This window comes from Lagenorhynchus albirostris, chromosome 10 (genome assembly GCF_949774975.1).
Source record: "Lagenorhynchus albirostris chromosome 10, mLagAlb1.1, whole genome shotgun sequence".
Taxonomy (NCBI): Eukaryota; Metazoa; Chordata; class Mammalia; order Artiodactyla; family Delphinidae; genus Lagenorhynchus; species Lagenorhynchus albirostris.
In genome coordinates, this window is record NC_083104.1 from 7,560,529 (window position 1) to 7,583,377 (window position 22,849).

The 22,849-nt window shown below is 45.3% G+C and overlaps 2 protein-coding genes across 3 annotated transcripts in view; one reads left to right on the forward strand and one right to left on the reverse strand.

The window, feature by feature from the left end:
• LHFPL4 (LHFPL tetraspan subfamily member 4) overlaps positions 1–22,849 on the forward strand; it is a 28,837-nt gene that overhangs the window by 1,935 nt on the left and 4,053 nt on the right. Inside the window, exon 2 of one of the 2 annotated variants that reach the window (XM_060161292.1) lies at positions 21,030–21,266. In XM_060161292.1, the coding sequence (XP_060017275.1) occupies positions 21,030–21,266 (237 nt within the window). Of the gene's footprint in view, positions 1–21,029; positions 21,455–22,849 lie in introns of those variants that run through there. The other variant, XM_060161291.1, reaches the window with a different exon arrangement.
• Positions 15,060–22,849, reverse strand: part of SETD5 (SET domain containing 5) — a 107,619-nt gene continuing 99,829 nt past the window's right edge. Inside the window, exons 27-28 of the mRNA XM_060161290.1 lie at positions 15,758–15,867; positions 15,060–15,100 (exon numbers count right to left, since the gene is read on the reverse strand). Coding sequence (XP_060017273.1) covers positions 15,799–15,867 — 69 coding nt within the window. The 3' untranslated portion in view covers positions 15,060–15,100; positions 15,758–15,798. The remainder of the gene's footprint in view (positions 15,101–15,757; positions 15,868–22,849) is intronic.

Sequence of the window (22,849 nt, forward strand, 5' to 3'; positions counted from 1 at the left end):
TCAGTAGTTGTGGCACGCGGGCTCAGTAGTTGTGGTGCACAGGCTTAGTTGCTCCGCGGCATGTGGTATCTTCCCGGACCGGGGATCGAACCCGTGTGCCCCTCATTGGCAGGCGGATTCTTAACCACTGCGCCACCAGGGAAGTCCCAAACCTCCATTTTTTAAAGGAGGACTATGATTTTTGGAAATGGCCAAGTGTAGAAAACACAATGGATGGGAGTTCCCTGGTGGCACAGTGATTAAGACTCCACGCTCCTGATGTAAGGGACCCGGGTTCAATCCCTGGTCAGGGAACTAGATCCCACATGCGTGCTGCAACTAAGAGTTCGCATGCCACAACTAAGGAGCACACCAGCCACAACTAAGGAGCCCGCCTGCTGCAACTAAGACTCAGCACAACCAAATAAATAAATTAATTTAAAAAATTAAAAAAGAAGAAAACACAATGGGTGGTCAAGATGAGAACTGTCACTTGAGATGAAAGCCAAGGTGTGAAGGCAAAATCATGAGGCTGGTTTGCTTCCCCAAGAGGACTGTTACAAATGCTGGGAGGAATTTCTGGCCCGTTGGAAGATTGTTCAAACTCCCAAAAGGACTACCTTGCAGAAGGCAGCATTTATTCAGTGTGGACATTCTAGTGGGCTTGCTCCAATTGACTTAGATGGAGGTCTTTTAAGATTTTGGAGAAAGTGAGCAAGGAGAACTGTAGGATGTGGGGCCTATCCCCATATTTATCAGTACCCAGAAGGTGATTTCCATTCTACTCTTAAAAGGCGAGCTGGAAAGAATATATGCTCAGCTGGAACTCCCATATCCTGAACCTTGATTTGTAGTCTGCAGATGGGTTACTGACCTCTTGGCCTTCCAGTTCGCTGTAATCCATCCAATTCTCTGTAATCCATGTGGGTTTAATCTTGGGGATTTGATGAACTATTCAACAACCCTCATGTAAATATAGAATTTCAGGGATCTTAGGAATCAGCTCCTTCAAACCCTGCCTTCCTCCACCCCCATTATAGAGAGAGGAAACTGAGCCTAGAGACATAAAGGTCTTACCCAAAGTCACACAGCCAGTAATAGAGAAAACTAGTCATGACTCCTGGTCCAGTGCTCTTTCCCTTGTGTTTCGCCCCACCCCTAAGGGCAGTTATCAGAGTTGAGCAGTTCATTGTATTTTACTTAGAGATTTCTGAGCTCTGGCTAAGTGACTGACTGACTTTGCTTAATAAAGGGCAGTGGTCAGGGGCTTCCCCGGTGGCGCAGTGGTTAAGGATCTGCCTGCCAATTCAGAGGACACGGGTTTGAGCCCTGGTCTGGGAAGATCCCACATGCCGTGGAGCAACTAAACCCATGCGCCACAACTACTGAGCCCACGTGCCACAACTACTGAACCCTGCATGCCTGGAGCCCGTGCTCCGCAACCAGAGAAGCCACTTCAATAAGAAGCCTGCGCACCACAATGAAGAGTAGCCCCTACTCACCGCAACTAGAGAAAGTCCAAGCGCAGCAACAAAGACCCAATGCAGCCAAAAATAAATAAATAAAAATAAATAAATTTATAAAAAAAAAAGAAACGGGCAGAGGCCAGAGCACTAGACTACAAGTCATGGGATTGTGCTGGTGGGGGAGGGTTGTCTTAGTTAATTCTGCCTGTGACTCACCATGTAGTGTTAAGCAACCACTTTTTAGCTTAAATCTCAGTTTTCTCATCTGTACAGTGGGGGACTAATCAGTCAGATTAGTGGATTTAAAGTATCTCTTTCAGGCCTGTGGGGTTCCTAGAATAACTCTTTCACCAAGATCATTCCACTCAGAAATGAGAAATCAGTCATCCTCAGAGAAACTGCAGAGAAGCAGAGGGCCTTATTTGTATCAGATAAGAATTAGAAGGACTTCCCTGGTGGTCCAGTGGTTAAGACTCTGTGCGTCCACTGCAGGGGGCACAGGTTTGATCCCTGGTTGGGAAACTAAGATCCCGCATGCCATGCAGTGCAGACAGAAAAAAAAAAAAAAGAGAGAATGCCTGTTGTATGGTTCTTGTTCAAGTGAACATTTACTCAAGCTGTTTATTGCTCATGCCATGCAGCATGTGGGCAGTCCCTGCTCTCAGGAAGCTTACCATCTAGGTGAATCACTATACTGGTCAGCAGTCTTTCAGTGAAAAGTGACAGAAACCCAACTCAAGCTGACTTAAGTAAATTAAAATAAGATAAAGGGCTTACCTGGTGGCACAGTGGTTGAGAGTCTGCCTGCAGATGCAGGGGACACGGGTTCGTGCCCTGGTCTGGGAAGATCCCACATGCTGCAGAGCGGCTGGGCCCATGAGCCATGGCCGCGGAGCCTGCGTGTCCGGAGCCTGTGCTCCGCAACGGGAGAGGCCAAAACAGTGAGAGGCGCGCGTACCGGAAAAAAAAAATAAATAAATAAAATAAAATAAGGTAAAGAGGGTAGTGTTTTTGGCTCACATACATTAAAAGTCAAGAGCACTGGCTTCAGGCACGGATGGATCCAGATGCTCAAATAACGTCATTAAAAATCAGTCTCTCAGTAGCATCGACATATATACACTACCAAATGTAAAATAGGTAGTGGGAAGCAGCCGCATAGCACAGGGAGATCAGCTCGGTGCTGTGTGACCACTTAGAGGGGTGGGATAGGGAGGGTGGGAGGGAGAGGCAAGAGGGAGGGGATATATGTATACATATAGCTGATTCACTTTGTTATATAGCAGAAACTAACACAACATTGTAAAGCAATTATACTCCAAAAAAAAATCAATCTCTTGGGACTTCCCTGGTGGCCCAGTGGCTAAGGCTCCGCACACCCTATCTAGGCAGGGGGCCTGGGTTTGATCCCTGGTCGGGAACTAGATCCCACATGCTGCAACTAAGAGTTTGCATGCAGCAACGAATATCCCGAGTGCCAGTGCAGCCAAAAAAATAAATAAATATTAAAAAAATCAGTCAACCTCCATTTCCTGGTTCCTCTGTGTTGGCTCACTTTTAAATTCACTTCTCTCTTGAAGGTTATAAGTAAGGCTACCAGCAGCTCTGAATTTACATTGCTTCAGCTTAGCGATGCCTGTGGAATAAAAAAGAGCTTTTATTCAATGGTTCCAGCAAAAGTTCCAGGGCTGATTCTGATTGTCTAGCTTTGGTCAAGTGTCTACCTCTTAATTAATCAGTGTGACTGTCTAAGGTCTCGGCCACATACCCATTCCTGGGACACATGAACTGATAGGGGAGAAAGATAAATTCCCACAAAGGGAAATCAGGTGTCACCACTGGAAGAGGGCTACTGTGGGTTAGACAGGTGCAGACAGAGGCCTCATCCTGGACAGTCTGAGCACTAATACGTGCTCAGCTTTAGGTGCTGTGGAAGCCCAGGGCAATTGAGGAGGATACCGCCTTAGTTGGGAGGTGAAGCTTGAGTGGGGCTGGGTGTGGACAGATGTGAGTTGCGAGAGAGCATTCTGAATGGAGAGGAAGATCATGGACAGAGAGACACAGAGGGGAGAAAGCCACATCTGGCTTGAGTGTGGCATCCACATAGGGGAGCAGCAGTGAAAGAGGCCAGGAAGGAATGATGGGGCTACAGTGTGCAAGGCTCTGAGTACTGGGTCAAAAAATTTGGATTTAATCAGCAGGCGGTTCGAAGCTACTACCACTGTTAATAATCAGGAAAAAAATAGTTAACATTTTCTGAGCCTTTACTATATGCTTGACCATATGCTAAACATTTACATGCATACTGTCATTGAATCCTCACAAAAATCCTATGGGGTAGGTACCACTATGAGTATTTCATAGATGAGAACACTGAGCCTCTGAAAGGAAAGAGTCATTTGTCCAAGGTCATACAGGGGGTAAGTGGTGGAGCCAGAATTGTAACTCAGTCTGTCTAACTAGAAAGCCCAAGGATTTATAACGGAACATTCAGGATGGGAATAGAGACAGGATGAATTAGCCAGAAGAGTCGAATGCTAAGTAGGCTGGGAGGCTCAGGTGGCTCTTTGTGGAGTTAGGGGTCAGCTTTTCTTTTTTAAAAAAATTAATTAATTAATTAATTATTGGCTGTGTTTGGTCTTTGTTGTTGTGTGTGGGCTTCTGCTAGTTGTGGCGAGCGGAGGCTACTCTTCGTTGCGGTGCACGGGCTTCTCATTGCGGTGGCTTCTCTTGTTGAGGAGCATGGGCTCTAGGCGTGTATGCGTCAGTAGTTGTGGCAGGCGGGCTCAGTAGTTGTGGTGCACGGGCTTAGTTGCTCCGCGGCACGTGGGATCCTCCCGGACCAGGGCTCAGACCCGTGTCCCCTGCATTGGCAGGAGGATTCTTAACCACTGCGCCAACAGGGAAGTCCCAGGGGTCAGTTTTTCAAGGCTTCTCAGGATATCTCTGCTACTCTTTACGTGGTCTTTCCCATTTTCGGGTGCTAGACACTTTCACATTCATTATGTCATTTACTGTTCATCTGTTAAAATGACTTGTCCAAAGGTCACACATCTAGTGAAAGAAGGAGCTGAAACTTCACATGAGTCTAAATGGATCTAGAACCTGTTTTTAGCCCTGAACTGAAACACAGGATGTGAATACACAGATTACAAGTTACAACTGTCAGGTGTATGTACTCAGTGTTTACCTGTGGGCTGAGTGAGGTTAGCCAAGGGGAGGTTGCTGGCTGGAGTAGAGACTCAGACTGGAAGCCTGGTCGAGGGTCCGAGGGGGCAGTGTGGGAAAGTGGTGGAGGACTTAGAATTCCCACTTTGCCACTTCCCAGCTGTGTCCCTTGGATAAGTGGGTTTCCTCTCTGAGCCTCAGTTCCCTTATCTGTAGAATGGAGGTGATTATTGTACCTACTTCAGAGGTGATGGAAAGAAAGAAATGAAACCATGGGGCTGAAATGCTGAGTGTGGTTCCTGGTATACAGTGTGAACAACCAGTAAATGGTCACTGTTATTCTTGTGACATAGTCTGAGTGAAGAGCAGCTTGTGAGGGGTCCTTGCTACTCAGGTGAAAGACTTTGGACTTGCTGAGATGATCAAAGGACTTAAGAAGTCATAGACCGTCAGCTGGGAAGGGTCTTACCAATCAGCTGGCTCAACTCCCTTGTTGTACAGATAACGAAACTGAGTCCCAGAGAGAAGAGACAAGGCCATGCTCACAAAGTGAGACTCCTCTATCCACAGAAGGGAGGTGATTCTGACCACATTTATTCAGTGTCGAGAGCCTACTATGTGTCAGGCACTGCCCAGTGCTAGAATCACTGTGGCAAACAGCACGTGTGAGATATAGTGGGAGCTGGGGAGACTGATGGTGGAGGTGGCAGCAGGGGCTGGTTGGTGCGCCAGAGGTGAGCATCTTCCAGCCTCCCAGATGTGTGTCCTAAATCATCAGGGGTCTCTGAGGTAGGAGCAGCAGTGTCACTACAGCCTAGAATATGCATCCACATCCCTCCCCGCTTCCTTGGCTTATGTTTCAGATTTGGTTTGGGATTTTATTCATCCAGTGAGTCTCTGTTGAATGTGATGAGACTGCTGAGCACATTGGGGGAATTTCTTTCCTCCCACTCTTTTTTTTTTTTCCTCCCACTCTTCCCTCCCTCATTTCCTTGCTCCCCCAATTCCCCCTTCCTTCCTTCTTTCCTGCCTTCCACTTTCCTTCCCTCCCTCCCTTCTTGCATTTTTCTGCTTTGCTCCTTCTCTCCCTATTCCCTTCCTTTCTTTCTCACATCAGTCCTTTACTGACAGCCTCCTCTGTGTGTCAGGCTATGCTAGGCTCAGGGAATCCTGAGTAAGAGTCCTCGCTCCCCGGAAGCTCATAGTCTAATGGGAGAGGCAGGAAAGAAATTGGATCATCACACTATGGGATGACATATGAAATGATTGAATCATGCAAGGGTATCTTGGGGGCACACACTTCTGACACATTAAGGACAGCCAGAGAAGTCTTCCAAAAAGTAACAGCATTTGAGCTGAGTCTTAAAGGATGAGAAGGGGAACCAGGCAGAAGAGACAGTATGATTGAAGGTGTGGAGGAGGGAAATAGCCTGGTGTGTTTTGGGCACCACGAACAATTAGCACAAGGGGAGGTGAGAGCTGAGACTGGGAAGGTGCAGAGGGGCTGGACTGCGGATGCCTTCTAAGCCATGGTCAGGAGTTTAGACTTTATCTATAAGCAGCAGATAGTTGTTGACTTTTTTTTTTAATCTTTAAAAATTTTTCCAGACTTTCACTTACTTTTCGGAAAAGTTAATACATGCACGTGAAACAAAGTTCAAAAGATAAAATGGTGTTTAATCAGATGTAAATCTCCTCCCTGCTCTCATTTCTCAGTGACCCTCCCAGAAGTCTCCTCCCAGGGGCAACCACTTTTACCATTTCTTGAGTATCCTTTCCAAGAAATCCCATAAATATACAAGCAAATTCAAACTATATTTTAAAAAAATAAATGGTATATTAGTTATCTATTGCTGCATAGCAGATTACCCCAACACTTAGTGGCTGAAAGCAACAGGCATTTACTATCTCTGTTTCTGTGAGTCACAGGAATTTGGGAGTGCTTAGATGGGTAGCTCTGGCTTGAGGTGTCTCAGGAAGTTGCACCCAAGACCTTAGCTGGGGGCTGGAGGAGACCTCAGAATGAGTGCTCTGAGAGAGAGAAATAAGAAGGTATGATGCCCACCCCACCCTTCTTTGGTAATAGCTTTATTGAGATTTAAATCATATGCCACACAATTCACACATATAAAGTGTACAATTCAGTAGTTTTTAGTGTATTTACGGAGTTGTGTAACCATTACCACAATCAATTTTAAGATATTTACATAACCTCAAGACGCCTTATATCTATCCTTTAGCTGTCTCCCCTTAAGCCTACCATGCCCATCTTCTCTGTCCTCTAAGCAGCCACTAACCTACTTTCTGTCTATTAAGCCTGTTCTGGACATTTTGTATACATGGAATCATATAATATGTGGTCTTTGTGATTGGCATCTTTCACTTAGCATAATGTTTTCAAGGTTCATTCATGTTGCAGCATGGGTCAATACTTCATTCCTTTTTACAGCTGAATAATATTCCATTGTATGGATCTACTGCATTTTGTTTATCCAGTCATCAGCTGATGGCCGCTTGGATTGTCTCCACCTTTTGGCTATTATGAATAATGTTGCTGTGAACGCTTGTGTACAAGTTTTTGTGTGGACACATGTTTTCATTTCCCTTGGATATATTCCCGAGAGTCTAATTGCTGGCTCAGGTGGCAACTCTAACGTTTTGAAGAACTGCCAGATTGTACTCCAAAGGGGCAGTACCATTTTACTTTCCCACCAGCAGTGTGTGAAGGTGCTTAGTCATATCCTCATCAACACTTACGTTATTATCTGACTTTTGGATTACAGCCATCCTCCTGGGTGTGAACTGGTAACTCGTGGTTTTGATTTCCATTTCCCTAATGATTAGTGATGTTAGGCATCTTTTCATGCGCTTGTTGGCCATTTATATACCTTCTTTGGAGAAATACCTATTCAGATCCTTTGCCCATTTTTTTCTTCCAGTTTTATTGAGATACAGTTGACATACAGCACTGTATAAGTTTCAGGCGTACAGCATAATTTGGCTTAGTGAACATCCATCATCTTATATAGATACAAAATTAAAGAAATAGAAAATTTTTGTGTGTGATGAGAACTCTGAGGATTTACTCTCTTAACAGCTTTCATATATAACATACAGAGGTGGTAATTATATTTTTGATGCTGTACATGACATCCCTAGCACTTATTTACCTTATAACTGGAAGTTTGTACCTTTTGACCACCTTCATCCAGTTGTCTCTCCCCCCACCCCCACCTCTGGTAACCACAAGTCTGTTCTCTTTTTCTTTTTTTTTTTTGAAGTATAATTGACCTACAACACTGTTAGTTCCTATCATAAACACTGTTAGTTCCTATCATACAACACAGTGATTTGATATTTCTATTTCAAAATGATCACCATGATGAGTCTAGTTACTGTACGTTACCATATAAACATATATTTATTGACTGTACTCCCTACACTGTACATTTCATAGCCACGACTCATTTATTTTGGAACTGGGAGTTTGTACCTTTTAATCTGTCTCACCTATTTCTTTCCTCCCCTCATTCCCTTCCCCTTTGCCCATTTAAAAATTGGATTATTTTTCTTTTTACTATTGAGTTGTAAGAGTTCTTTATACTCTTGTTATAAGTCCCTTATCAGATATATCATTTGCAAATATTTTCTTCCGTTCTATGGCTGTCTTTTCACTTTCTTGATGGTGTTCTTTGAAGCACAAAAGTTTTAAATTTACACAAAGTCCAGTTTATCTTTTTGTTGTTGTTGTTGTCGCTTGTGCTTTTGATGTCATTTCTAAGAATCCATTGCCAAACCCAGGGTTACAAAAATTTACCTCTGTTTTCCTCTAAGCGTTTTATAGTTTTAGTTTTTACACTTAGGGCTCTCATCCATTTGAGTTAATTTTTGTATATGGTGTAAAGTAAGAGTTCAACTTCATTCTTTTGAATGTGGCTCTCCAGTTGTCCCTGCACCGTTTATTGAAAACAGTGTTCTTTCTCAACTGAATGGTCTTGGCACCCTTGCCAAAAATCAATTGACCATGGGTTAATTTCTGGACTTTCACTTCTGTTCCATTGATCTGTATGTCTATCCTTATGCCAGTAACAGTCTGTCTTGATTACTGTTGCTTTGTAGTGAGTTTTCAAATCAGGAAGTGTGAGTCCTCCAACTTTGTTCTTTTTCATGATTGTTTTGGCCATCCCACTGCCTTTTTTTTTTTAATTGAAGTATAATTGATTTACAATATTGTGTTAGTTTCACATGTACAACAAAATGAGTTATATACATATATTTCTCAGATTATAGGTTATTACAAGATATTGAATATAGTTTCCTGTGTTATACAGTAAATCCTTGTTGCTTATCTATTTTATGTATTGTAGTAGTTTCTATCCGTTAATCCCATACTCCTAATTTATCCCTCTCCCCGCCTCCCTTTCCCCTTTGGTAACCATAAATTGGTTTTCTAGTTGTGAGTCTGTTTCTGTTTTGTATATAGATTCATTTGTATTATTTTTAGATTCCACATGTAAGTGATATCATATAATATTTGTCTTTCTCTGTCTGACTTCCTTCACCTTGTATTATATTCTCTAGGTCCATCCATGTTGCTGCAAATGGCAATATTTCATTCTTTTTTTACGGCTGAGTAATATTCCATTGCATATATATGCGACATCTTTTTCATCTTTTCTGGATATATGCCCAGGAGTGGAATTGCTGGATCATATGGTGGCTCTATTTTTTCTTTTTTTTTCTTTTTTTTTTTTTTTGCGGTACGCGGGCCTCTCGCTGTTGCGGCCTCTCCCGTTGCGGAGCACAGGCTCTGGACGCGCAAGCTCAGCGGCCATGGCTCACGGACCCAGCTGCTCCGCGGCATGTGGGATCTTCCCGGACCGGGGCACGAACCCGTGTCCCCTGCATCGGCAAGCGGACTCTCAACCACTGCGCCACCAGGGAAGCCCTCTATTTTTTCTTTTTTAAGGAATCTCTGTACTGTTCTCCGTAGTGGCTGCAACAATTTACACTCCCACCAACAGTGTAGGAGGGTTCCCTTTTCTCCACACCCTCTCCAGCATTTGTTATTTGTGGACTTTTTAATGATGGCCGTTCTGGCCAGTGTGAGGTGGTACCTCATTGTAGTTTTGATTTGCATTTCTCTAATAATTAGTGATGTTGAGCATCTTTTCACGTGCCTGTTGGCCATCTGTATGTCTTTTTTCAGAGAAATGTCTATTTAGGTGTTCCACCCATTTTAAAATTGGATTATTTGGTTCCTTTGCTATTGAGTTGTATGAGCTGTTTATATATTTTGGATATTAACCCCTTGTCAGTTACATGGTTTGCAAATATTTTCTCCCGTTCTGTAGGTTGTCTTTTCATTCTGTTGATGGTTTCTTTTGCCTTGGGAGACTGATCTAAGAAAATATTGCTATGATTTATGTCAGAGAACCTTTTGCCTATGTTCTCTTTTAAGATTTTATGGTGTCGTGTCTTATATATAGGTCTTTAAGCCATTTTGAGTTTATTTTTGTGTATGCTGTGAGGGAGTGTTCTAATGTCACTAACTTATATGCAGTGGTCCAGTTTTCCCAGCACCCCTTGCTGAAGAGACTGTCTTTTCTCCATTGTACATTCTTGCCTCCTTTGTCGTAGCAAATGCCTTTTATGTTCTAATCTCAGATATCACAGACCACTTCTGCCACACTCTATTGTTAGAAGTGAGTTACTAAATCCAGCCCGCATTCAAGGGGAGGAGAATTCAGCTCCTCCTCTTGAAAGGAAGTATATTTAAAAAGTTGTGGACATATTTATAAACCACCACAAATGGTAGCATACTAAACACTTGGTTTGTCTTGCTTTTTAAATTCAACAACACATCTTGGAGATTGTTCCAGATCAGTGTACAGAGAGCTGCTTTTTTCTTAAGAGCTGCATAATATACTTTTGTGTGGATGTGTCATCTTTTATGTCATCAATATTTAAGTTATTTACAATATCTTGCTATCGCAGTGTTTCAGTGGATGATGTATATAATTTGATACATATGTAAGTATAAGGATAACATAAAGACCTAGAGTGGAATTGCTGGATTAAATGGTCTTTATGTTTACAATTTTGACAGATCCAGTCAGGTCCCCTCCGTGGAAGTTATGCAGAGTTACATTTCCAGCAACAATGTACGAGGGTACCTGTTTCCCCGCATTCTTGCCAACTGTGTTATCAAATATTTTATTTTTGCCAAACTGATGGGAAAAAGTACTCTCTTATGATAGTAATTTGTCTTTCTTTTATGAATGAGGTCGAGCATCTTTTATATATACAGGCCGACCTTATTTTATTGCAATTCACTTTAGTACACCTCACAGACATTGCCTTTTTTTTTTTTTTTTAAACAAATTGAAGGTTTGAGGCAACCCTGTGTTGAGCAAGTCTATCGGTGCCATTTTTCCAAATAGCATTTGCTACACTTTGTGTCTCTGTGTCACATTTTGGTAATTCTCACAATATTTCATACTTTTTCATTGTTATATTTGTTATGGGTGATCTGTGATCAGTGATCTTTGTAATTGTTTTGGCATTTTTTTAGCTATGAAGTATTTTAAGTTTGTACATTTTTTTAGACATAATGCTATTGCACACTTAATAGGCTATAGTATAGTGTAAACATAACTTTTATATGCACTGGGAAGCCAAAAAAAAATTTGTGTCACTCGCTTTATTGTGATATTTGCTTTATTGTGGAGGTCTGGAACTGCACCCGCAATATCTCCAAGGTGTACCTGTATGTTTTCTGTAAACTGTCAGTTCAGAAATATTTTTCTACCAAGCTAATGGTATTTTTCCTCTGATTTGTAAGAACTCTTTATAAATTAAAAAAGCTAGCTCTTTGTGATATGTTGCAAATATTGTCTCCCAGTTTATCTTTTGACTTTGTCTATGGATGTTTTCCTCATGGTGAAATTTGTTTTTTCTCAACGTAAGCAAATCATCAGTTCCCACCTATATGCCTCCTGAGTGTAGTATAATACCTAGAATGGCCTTGGAGTGTTTTGAGCGGGGGCGGGTGGGGGGAATCATAGATCTGGTTGTTGGTAGAGAGGATGGGCTGGAGGTGTTGAGAGGATGAGGGCTGAACTGTTCTTATTCTGACAGCCTCTTATTTTTGTCTTATTCTTTTCATTCCATTTCATGTTATTCATCATTATCAACCTTTTATCCCAGAGCTGTTTAATGGCATAAGGAGAGCCCTGGATCAGGAGTCTGGGTTGGCACATAGTAGGTGCTTAATAAGTGTCTATTGAATGAATGAATGATGAGCTCTTTTCTTTTTTTTTTTTTTTTTGGCCGTGCAGTGCGGCCTATGGGATCTTAGTTCCCTGACTAGGGATCGAACCTGTGCTCCCTGCATTGGGAGCGTGGAGTCTTAACCACTGGACCGCCAGGGAAGTCCCTGAATGATAAGCTCTCATTTAAGTCCTAGCTCCACCACCCGCTCCTTTGGAGGCAGCACGTTCAGCAGTCAGCCAACCTGAATTTGAATCCTGAGTGTGGCATTACCAACTAAGTGTCCTTTGGAAGGTTATACAATTTCTGACTCTAAGTTTCCTCCTCTATAAAATGGGGACCATAATAGTAACTAGCTCATGGGGCAGTTAAAGGATTGATTGAGAATGTGTGTACACACCCTGGCACAAAGGAAACCCAATTTGCCAAATAGCAATTGTTATTAGCTGTCGTGTGTCTTTCGTCATAACCCTTTGGTTCCAACATTCCATGGTCTGTGCTACAACCAGGGAGGAAAGGTTGAAAAGTGGGGAGAACTGGGAAATACACCTGGAAAAGCAGGGGAGCTCTGAAAGTTGGGCCTTGAAGTTTGGGGTCTTATTCTTGGGTTATGGGCAATTACTTGTAGGCATGGGAATGACCAGGGCCAGATGTGGGTTTAGAAAGATGACTTGGGGACTTCCCTGGTGGCGCAGCGGTTAAGAATCCGCCTGCCAATGCAGGGGACACGGGTTTGAGCCCTGGTCCGGGACGATCCCACATGCCACGGAGCAACTAAGCCCGTGCGCCACAACTACTGAGCCTGCGCTCTAGAGCCCGCGAGCCGCAATTACTGAGCCCACACGCCACAACTACTGAAGCCCGCATGCCTAGAGCCCATGCTCCGCAACAAGAGAAGCCACCACAATGAGAAGCCCGCTCACGGCAACTAGAGAAAGCCTGCGAGCAGCAGCGAAGACCCAGTGTAGCCAAAAATAAATAAATTTTTAAAAAAGGAAAAGAAAGGTGACTTGGGCAGTTGCTGCAGGGAAGGGACTGATGGAGGCCTGATGGGAGACCAGGAGCCTGGGGGGAAAGCAGTGGCAGTGGTCCAGGTGAGAGGGGCTGAGGCCGGGGCACGGGAGGAGGAGAAAACTGGAGACCTATTTAGGAGCCCAGTAGGTGTGTGTGTGTGGGGTGGGGTGAGGACAGGCAGACCTTGCAGGTGACGCAGGGTCCTCTCGTTGAATGATTTGGTCTTGGAATGACATTCCCAAAGGACACAGCAGGGAGATCCGCTCAGTCTGGGAAATGCTGAATTTGCGGTCCCTATGAGACCCACAGGAGGAGGGCTCTGACCAGCTGTTGAGTATCTGGCCTCGAACCGAGGAAAGAGGTCTCAGCTGGAGATGTTAGATGTCAGTCTGAGTGTGGGTGAAATTGCCCGGGGAGAGCGTGTAGAGGGAAAAGAGGAGACAGCCTCGAAACACCAACCTTTAAGATGCAGGTCGAGGAGGAGCCAGAAAAGGCGGCTTGGAGAGAGGCGCCAGAGCAGCTGCTCAGATTAGCAGCAGAGAAACTGAGAAGGACAGCCTTGAGAAAGGACGGCTGCCTGGAGGAGCCAGAGGGACGCGGAAGGGACGGAGCCGCCTGCATGGGCCTGGGCCAGACTGGAGGAGTGAGGCAGGATGTGGGGAGAGCGGCGGGAGCTTTCTTACCGAGCCCTTGAGATGAGTGTGGCAGAGCCGAGCCAGGGTAGCGGGGGATGCAGCGCATTCAGAGGTTGTCAAGAGGCTGTGTGTGGGCTCCATGCAGGCTGGGCCCAGGGCTGGTGGAGTAAATACTGTTCCCAAATAATTACCACACAAAGTGATGGGCGTCCCATCTCTCCATAACAGCATCTGTGACAACAGATACAATTATTTGTGTTCCTAACAGTCCCCCTACTAAACAGTAGTCTTCTCAAGATCAGGAACCACGAGCTGGGGACTGAATGGCTTGGAGGAAGTGTCCCAGGGAGAGGGAACAGTCAGTGCCAAGCCCTCCCGGGGGGCTGAACTAGAAGTGTTGTTAGGGTTAGGGTTAGAAGGGAGGCCCAGGGTGGCTGGAGTGTACGGATCGAGAGGCCGAATGGCGTGGGGGAAAGTGGGGTGAGCCTGTGGGTCACACAGGCCAGGACTGGGCGTCAGGGTTTATCCTGAGCGTAGTGGGAAGCTTTTGAAGGGTATTGAGCAGGGGAGTGGCACCATCTGCTTTCGACGGCTCACTCTGGATGCTGAGTGGAGAACAGACGATGGGGCAAGGATGAGAGCAGAGAAACTAGTTAGGAGGCCACTGCGGTCTTCCAGGAGGGAGATCATGGCAGCTTGGACAGATGGTGGCAGTGGAGATGGAGAAAAGAGGTCAGTCCGAGATATTTTTTGGAGGTCAAGACAGTCGGCCTTGCAAGTGGACTGGACTGGGGGTGAGGGAAATGGAGGAGTCAGGGTGTCCCCGTAATCTGGGTGCTGGATGGGGTGTAGGGAGCCCAGGCACGAGAGTCCCGTCCCCTCCGAGCTCCCCAGCTAATGGAGGCACTAAGATTGGGCCTGGATCTTCAACTCCAGCGGGCGGGGTTGACTGTTAGGAGAGGTCTGGTCTCCCTTGTACAATAAGCCCCTGCCCTGGGGGGCAGGACAGAGCTGGTGTGAGGGACATGAGGACAACCTCCTTCTTAGGGTGTGTGTGTGTGGGGTGTCTCCCTACAGCCCCCTAGTGCACCAGGCCTGGGGAGGCGCTCCCTTGGAAAGCTGTGGTCGTGGTGCCGACACAGGTCCTTCTCCGGGCTTCTCTCAGCCCCCAAGTCAGCCTGGTTCTTTCTAGAAAACCTTCCTAAATGTGAGGAAGGGACTCATAGAAGATACAGGATACGAGCAGCCATCCGTGCACTCTGTGCTATACTGCTTCTCTGTATATCTCACCTTTTCTAGGACTTTTTACAGCTTTGTAAACTTATCATTGTTCTTTGTACAAAGATTGGAGAATATAGATGACCAAGATTACACACATAATCTCACTTTCCCAGAAACAGTCAACTTAACTGTTGGTCTGAAGTCGTAACAGTATAGAGTACTGGTTATGGGCAGGCTCTGGAGCCAGACTGTCTGGGTTCAGATCCTGGTTCTGTAACTTACCAGCTGTGTGACCTGGATGACCTGGATAACTTGGATGACCTCTCTGTGCCTCTGTGTCCTCAACTGTAAAAAGAAGATAATAATAGTACCTACTCCACAGAGTGTTGTGGGGATTAAATGAAGTAATGTGTGTAAGGTACTTAGCATAGTTCCTGATGTGGTAAATTTTATATAACTATTTGCTATAACTATGTAAGTATTTCTTCCCAAAATGAAATTATATTGTACATTATTTTTCACATCCTTTTGAAACCTAACATATCATAAGTATTTTCTGTATCATTAAATCTTCCTCAGTATAGTTTAATAGGGGAGTAGTATTCCATGGTATGAAAGAATATTCCTGTGTTGTTGGATAATTAGTTGCTTCTTTCTTTCCTTCCTTCTTTTATTATTTCTCCCTCTCTTCCTCCCTTCTTTTCCTGCTCTCTTCCTTCTTCTCTTTCTTGCAAATAAAGATGTGATAGACATCCTCATAGCTAAATCTTAGAGCAGATCCTTGAGCATTTTCTTAGAATAAATTCCTAGAAGTTGGCAAGCTCAGTCAAAAGGGGTCTAGAGATTTTCAGTTTTATGGGGTTTTTTGGTGATTAATTCATTATTTCTGTGAGCTCCATTTGGCTTGTGCATTGCAGTTCTTTGTTGCTTTAATTATTTCATTCCAAGTGAGTGAAAAAATCTCTGGCCATAGTCACTTATTAATGATCAACTCCCACCTGCCTTAAGGTTTCAGTAGGTAACTTATTCACGTGGTCCTGAATTCAAAAGGTGTAGCAGGTTAGCAGTGCAAGGTCTCCATCCTGTCCTATCCTTGGCTCCTCAGTCCCCTCCTTAGAAGCAGGGTTATCAGTGTGAATGTTATATAAATGAAGTCACATTTTCCCCCAATGTTATGACTCTAAGGGGCATCCAAGTTGTTGCGTGTAGCTGCCATAACAAAATACCATAGCCTGGGTGGCTTACATTTATTTTCCCATAGTTCAGGAAACTAGAATTCCAAGACCTAGAATTCCAGACCAGCATGGTCTGGTTCTGGTGAGAGTCCTCTTCTTGGCTTGCAGACGGCCACCTTCTTGCTGTGTCGTCAGGTCGCAGGTGCAGGAGAGAGCAAGCTCTCTGGTATCTCTGCTTATAAGAGCACTAATCCCATCATGGGGCCTCACTCTCATGACCTCATCTAACCCTAATTACCTCCCCAAGGCCCCTTCCACAAATACTCTCACATTGGAGGTTACGGCTTCAAAATATGACTTTTATGGGGACACAGTTCAGTCCATATCAAGCCTCTTTGGAGTCTGCTCAGGGACAGAAAGCCCTGGGGGACATCCAATCTGACCCCCTAGTAATGGGTAGCAGCCGGGGGTGCATCAGGCATGGAGGGGACAGCTGAGCATAAACAAAGCCCTCCCTTTAGGAGTGATCGGCTCAGTGTATGTCCCTTGAGGATAGTGTCATGGTGTCATAATGAAACTCTATTAAAATAGCTAAGCATAAAATGCATAATTAAAAAGCTTTACATAAAGACACATTTACACCACAAGCTTTAAAGGAAACAAGCACCCACGTATATTGTATATTTTCTCTTAACTTCATCACTTTTTTAGTCTCATCCTGGGTTCATTCCCCAAACTCAAGTATTGTTTTTCCTTTTAACTTTCCTTTAGTTGCTTAATTATATTTTAAAAGTGTAAGAGGATTTCATGGCCAGACATAGGTGGCAAAGGACTGGACATAATATTATCATTTTTATCATAAAAGTAATATATGCAAATGTTAAACACTTTCCAACAGTACAGGAGGGCAGAGAATAAAAAGTGTCTCCCTCCTTTCCTCCTCCACCCCAGGCAGTGTTTCAGAGGTTCCCATCATTAAGTTGCTTCTGTATTCTTCCAGAAATGTTTATAGACATGCAAGCTTATGTATGTATATTCTTTGAAAAACCAATATTTTAAATTATGTTTTTTTTAATTTTATGAGTAATACATGAATACATTCACTCCGTGAAAAGCTGAAGCATTACAAACAGGCTAAAGTCCCCACCCACTCCCTGCCCAGAGGCCACCATTATTATGAACGTAATTTCTATTTTTCCTGATCTTTTTGTGTGCATTTACATACACATCCATGAGGAAAATACGTCGTGTCATTTTCTGTGTTCCCTTTCCTCCCTCTCTTCATTCCTCTTTCTCTTTTTTTTTTTTTTTTGGTAAAGTACACATAACATAAAATTTACCATTTTACCCATTCTTAGATGTCCAGTTTTGTGCCATTAAGAACATTCACCCTGTTGTGCAACCACCCTCACCATCTGTCCCCACAACTCTTTTCACACGCAGAACTCTGTCCCCATTAAACACTAACTCCCCATGCCCCGCCCCCAGTCCCTGACAACCAGCATTCTACTTTCCGCCTCTAGGAATCTGACTGCTCTTGGTTCCTCCTATACGTGGAATCATACAATATTTGACCTTTTGTGACTGGCTCATATAATTTAGCATAATGTCCTCCAGATTCCTCCATGTTGTAGCATGTGTCAGGATTTCCTTCCTTTTTAAGGTGCTCTGAGGTGTCTCAGATCATTTGACAGGTAAAAGCATCCAGCTAGAACCTAAGAACAATGTTTTGTTTTTACTGTACTTATGGTTATAGTTGCCTTCTATCTATGGTAAATGATCCTGGTTTCCTTTTCTTTGATGGTGATATAAAGCTTACTTTTACAGTAAATGCCTCTCAGTTAAAAAGTGAGTCTGTGGAATTCCCTGGCGGTCCAGTAGTTGGAACTCCGCTTTTACTGCTGAGGACCTGGGTTCAGTCCCTGGTTGGTTGGGGAACTAAGATCCCACAAGCCGCGTGGCACGGCCAAAGAAAAAGTGAGTCTATTCAGAGAGAAACATTCAGTAAAGACCTGTCTGGGTTTGAATACAGAGCCCGCCACCTCCTAGCTGTGTGACATGGATACGATACGACTTAGTTCTTCTGAGCCTCAGGTTAGTTATAGGATTAAATGAGATCATGCATGTTAGGAGCTTCACACCCTGGCATATGGTTAAGCACTCAATACTATTTGTTATCGTTATTATATTATTAATAACAGTAATATTATTAATCTTAAATTTGTCCAACACCACCTGGCTGCTTGGGAAGTCAGCAGACTCTAGGGTGACTGGATATCGGTGCCCCATCCGAAGGCCCCTTCCCCTAGACCAGCGGTTCTCAACCAGGGACATCTTTGCCCCCAAGGGGACATTTGACAGTGGCTTGAGACTTTTTTTTTATCACTATGACTGTGGGTGGTGGGTAGAAGCTAGGGGTGATGCTGTACATCCCACAATGCACCCCACTTACCCCACCCTGCACCCTGCACCTGTGTCTATGCCTTATAGCAGGTGGCTCTTCAGCCAGCTCATTATTTCCAAGAGACTTGAACTTGGACTCCAGAGACCTCAGCCATGGTTTCCTCTTCCAGCACACAGGGATGCTGAAGGCTGCCTTGTCTCTAGTTATTCCACCTCCTGATCGTTGAGCCTCTTGATCACCTACCTGGTCTATGCTGTCCCTAGAGGTCTCTTCCTCTCCTGCCCCAGGTCTCAGGAAACCTGTCTGATTGGCTTTTCTCCACTTGCTTTACTGCTGGGTGTTTGTAGTTCCTAGAGCAGCCTCTGGGGCCCCATAGCCACCACCTAAAACACTGCAGAGTAAAGGAGGCAGAGAGAGTGAGTGAGAGATGGAGAGAGAGGTCCCCCCCCCCCGCCCCAACGCCTTCTCTGAGTGCCCTGTCATCCTGGGTCTCCTTCCAGTCGCTCCCTGACATGTATAAATATTCTATTTGTGTGTTGATTTGATTTGATTCGTCTCCACACACCTCCGCTCCTGAGGACAAGAAACCGTGACTGGCAGTGTCCCCAGCACCCTGCATAGTGCCTGACACATAGAAGACACTCAGAATTTATTTGTGGAATATATGAAGGGAGAGGCAGAGAGAGGAAAGGGCGAGGGGATAGATAAAGGGAAGGAAGACAAGCAAGAAAAGGCAGAGAGAAGAGGAGAGGTGTTGAATGAATGTCAGATGCTGAGATCTAAGGAGAGAAGGGAAGAGGGAGGGTCAAGACTGAGGATTAAGCACTGTATAGACTAGCTGGAGAGAGAGGGGGAGGGGTGTGGAGAGAGAGGCAAAAAAAGATGAAAAGGGTGGAGAAGAGAAAGGAATGGAGACACACGACTAGAGAGACACGTAAGTGATGAGGCAGCGAGACAGAGAAAACGTGCAGGCGCAGAGCTCCGGGAGAAAACCTCTTTGAACGCTGAGCTTGCAGAGGGAGGAGGACCACCTGCAGGCTACTGCTGCGGTTTCCATGGTGACGGGGATGCTCTGGGCAGGAGAGGAAACACTGTACGGGGAGAGGAGGAGGGACTGGGTGGGTTTTGCCCCTCCCAGGCTCTTTCCTCACCCCTGCCTCAAGCTGGAGATTCAGGGCCGAGGACGGGGAGGTGGGAGTGCAGCCTCCCCCGCCCTCCTCAAAGGACCCTGCAGATGTGAAGAACTTAGGCGCCTCGTCTCCCACTCCCCCATCCCTGGCATTTGACCCTCCTCCCCTCTCCCGGGTCCTGGAGGGTCCTGGAGGGTCCTGAAGAGTGTTAGGGAAATATGGGAAGGTGGCTGGGTCAAGCCCTCTCCGTAGGCTCCTCCTCTCTTCCCACCCCATAATTGCTAGAGCGCCCCTGGGCTCCGTCCTGGGCCTTCTCTTCAGTTTCCATAACGTCCCGTCCTAGGGATTTACATGCCCACAGCTCCCACATTTATATCCCCAGCCCTGATTTCTCCCTGAGTTTCCTTCTCCATTTGGGTATCTAAAGGGCATCTTCAAACTTGTTGAATTCTTTAACTCACCAAGCTCATTCTTGCCTCAGGGCCTTTTTGCATTTGCCATTCCCTTTGCCACGAGCTCTTTTCCCCAGCCATTTATTAGAGGTGTCTTTCACTTGAGCTAAGAATTGTCTTGGAGAAGGCGAGCGCTTTGGAGAGGGGAGGAAGGCCTGCTCCAACGTGTGTGTGTGTGTGTGTGTGTGTGTGTTGAGTGTGTAAGATCACAGTGCTGTCAGGGGCGCCCTGTGTCAGTATAAGGAGCACACCCTAGGGGAGTGTGGAAGGACTGTCCTGTTAGAAGGTCGGAGTGAGGCCAGAGGAGGCAGAACTCGAGGCAGGGAAGAGTCTGTGTTGTGGGGAGCACTTCCTCGTACGGTAGATGAGGGAAAGAGATGGCAAAGCCAGGTGTCCCCCTCCCCATCCTGGCAACGAACGAGATGTGCCTAGACAGTGGGCAGAACTGACCGCCACTCCCACTTTGTCATCACTGTCATCTAAAACCCAGGTTAAGCACCTGTGGGCCTGGCGGGGGGTCAAGGGCCCCTCTGCCCCAACCTGAGCCTTGTGGTGACCTCAGGTCTCAGACACAGTAACAGTAACTGGCGGACTGTCAGGCACTAAAAAAGGCAACATAAAGCCAGTGGACATAGTCATAAACTCTCTGCCAGGAGGGGAAGGTCTCAGCTGGAGGTGGCCTACTGAGCCCGGAAAATGGCTCTCAATAAAAATTTGTTGAGTAAATGACAAAAATAAAAAATAAAGAATGGTGAGGATGGGAGAGGGTAAGCATGGCCAAGACGCTAAAGGGAGCTGAAGGAGGTGACCCTGGTTTGCTATTTTCTCCTATTTCCAGGAAGCCTTCCCGGAGGAGGAGTTGATTTGATGGGGGCAGGAGGTGGCATTGTGTTTTGGAAAGTTTCTGCTCCCCAAGGCATGAGGCCCCCCCAGGGTGTAGAGTTTCTGGATCCACAGGAGGTGGTTCATAAGCTCTTGGGTTGATGGGAGGTGCGGGGGAGCGGGGCCCAGCCTCAGGGGGCCTCCTGGTGGTCCTCAGGCTCTGGGAAGTAATCTTCCCCTTCTCTCTTCCTTCCTGACCCTGGCGGTGGGCTCGGCCTGGCGCCCCCTCAGCTCTGTGCCTTGTGCTGGGCTGCATGATCTTCCCCGACGGCTGGGACGCCGAGACGATCCGGGACATGTGTGGGGCCAAGACCGGGAAGTACTCCCTGGGGGACTGTTCGGTGCGCTGGGCGTACATCCTGGCCATCATCGGCATCCTCAACGCCCTCATCCTCTCCTTCCTTGCCTTCGTGCTGGGCAACCGGCAAACGGACCTGCTGCAGGAGGAGCTCAAGCAGGAGAACAAAGGTGAGTGGGCGCACGCTTCCGGGTGGGTGGCTGGCAGTCGCGGGGTGCGGAGGTGGGCGAGGCCGGCCCCGCCAGGCGGGGCACCTTCAAAGTCAAGTGAAGCACAAGGTGGAAACCTTAACAGAGAGGCCGACTTCCTGGGAGACAGTTGGAGGTTATCCCTCAAATCCGAACATTGGCACGCCTGACGCAGCAAACCCTCCCATGAGTATAAACCCAGGAGAAATGTATGAATGCTCTTGGCTGCAGTTGCAAAATAGCAAACACTAAAAACTACCTAAATGGCCATTGACAGGAGGATGGATAAATATATGGTGATACATTCACATCACATAATTGTTTACAACTGTGGAAATGAATGAACGTGTTATATGTAATGGAATGAATGGATACATCCTGGAAACATAATATTGAGAGAGAGGGGAAAAAATAGAATTCCAGAAGACGACAGTGAGATAATTTTTTTGAGTTAACAAACTAAGTAACACTATGCTAAATACAGTTTAAATATATATATATATGTGGTAATATTGCGTATTTTTTAAAAAAGCAAAGAAATGATCAATACAAAAGGTATCATGGTGGTTCTCTGTAGCTGGGATGGAAGCAGGGAAGCAAGGACATGAGGTGGGGGACAGGTGGGTGTGTACAAACTATTGGCGAGTTAAGTACTTGCATGGTGAGCCCACAGATGTTTGGTGCAGTATGCTTTATACCTAGTATAGTACACATAAACTTTCGTATGTATCAGGTAACATTAATATACAATAAAGAAAAAATTGACACCTAAGGCCAGAGTCTCAGGGATTACCAGTTATCAGATGCTTATCTGTGTATCTATGTATGTCCCTTTGTGAAATATGTGGTAGTGTTATGTGCTAATATAGGAGAGGCATCGTCCAAAACAAATCCCTCCTCAGATTGCTTTTTGTGCTCAACTCTAGAGCACATCTTAAAGATCTTTATCATTTTGTGGAGAACCATCTTGTCCTTTTTATCCAATGCCTAGCATTACATAAGACGAAGGAATTATAGTTTCTTAACTGTTCTCCTTGTACGGGCTGTTAGGGAGGTTCCCAGGTTTTTACTGTTACTGGCAATGCTACAGTGACCATCTTTGTCCTTGCCTTCTGTTTTCTTGGTGTCTTTCCAGAAGTGGAATTGCACACTCACAATTGTAGTGATAATTCCAGATTGCTCTCTAAAGGAAGGTCAGTCCTCTGACCCAGGGGCCCATGCTGCCCCTAGAGAAAGGGGAGACACCCCGTCTGTCTGGGTGCCCGTTTTCTGCCATGGGAAATCGGATTTCGTCGTCTCACCCTTCCTTGAGCTCTTAGTGTGTGCTGGGTGTATGTTCATCACTTTCCTTTAATTACATTCATCTCTTGGAGCCTCTTATCTGTAAAATGGGGATAGTGAGGGTTATTATCTCATTTGGCAGGAGTTACTCTAGTATTGTGGTGTGAATACCCTTGGACTGTGAAGGCAGGTTGTCTTCTGTGAAGGCAGGAATGAATTCACCTCTTTGAGCCTCAGTTTCCTGCACTGCCTAAAATGAGGGTGGTGAAAAAAAAAAAAAAGTA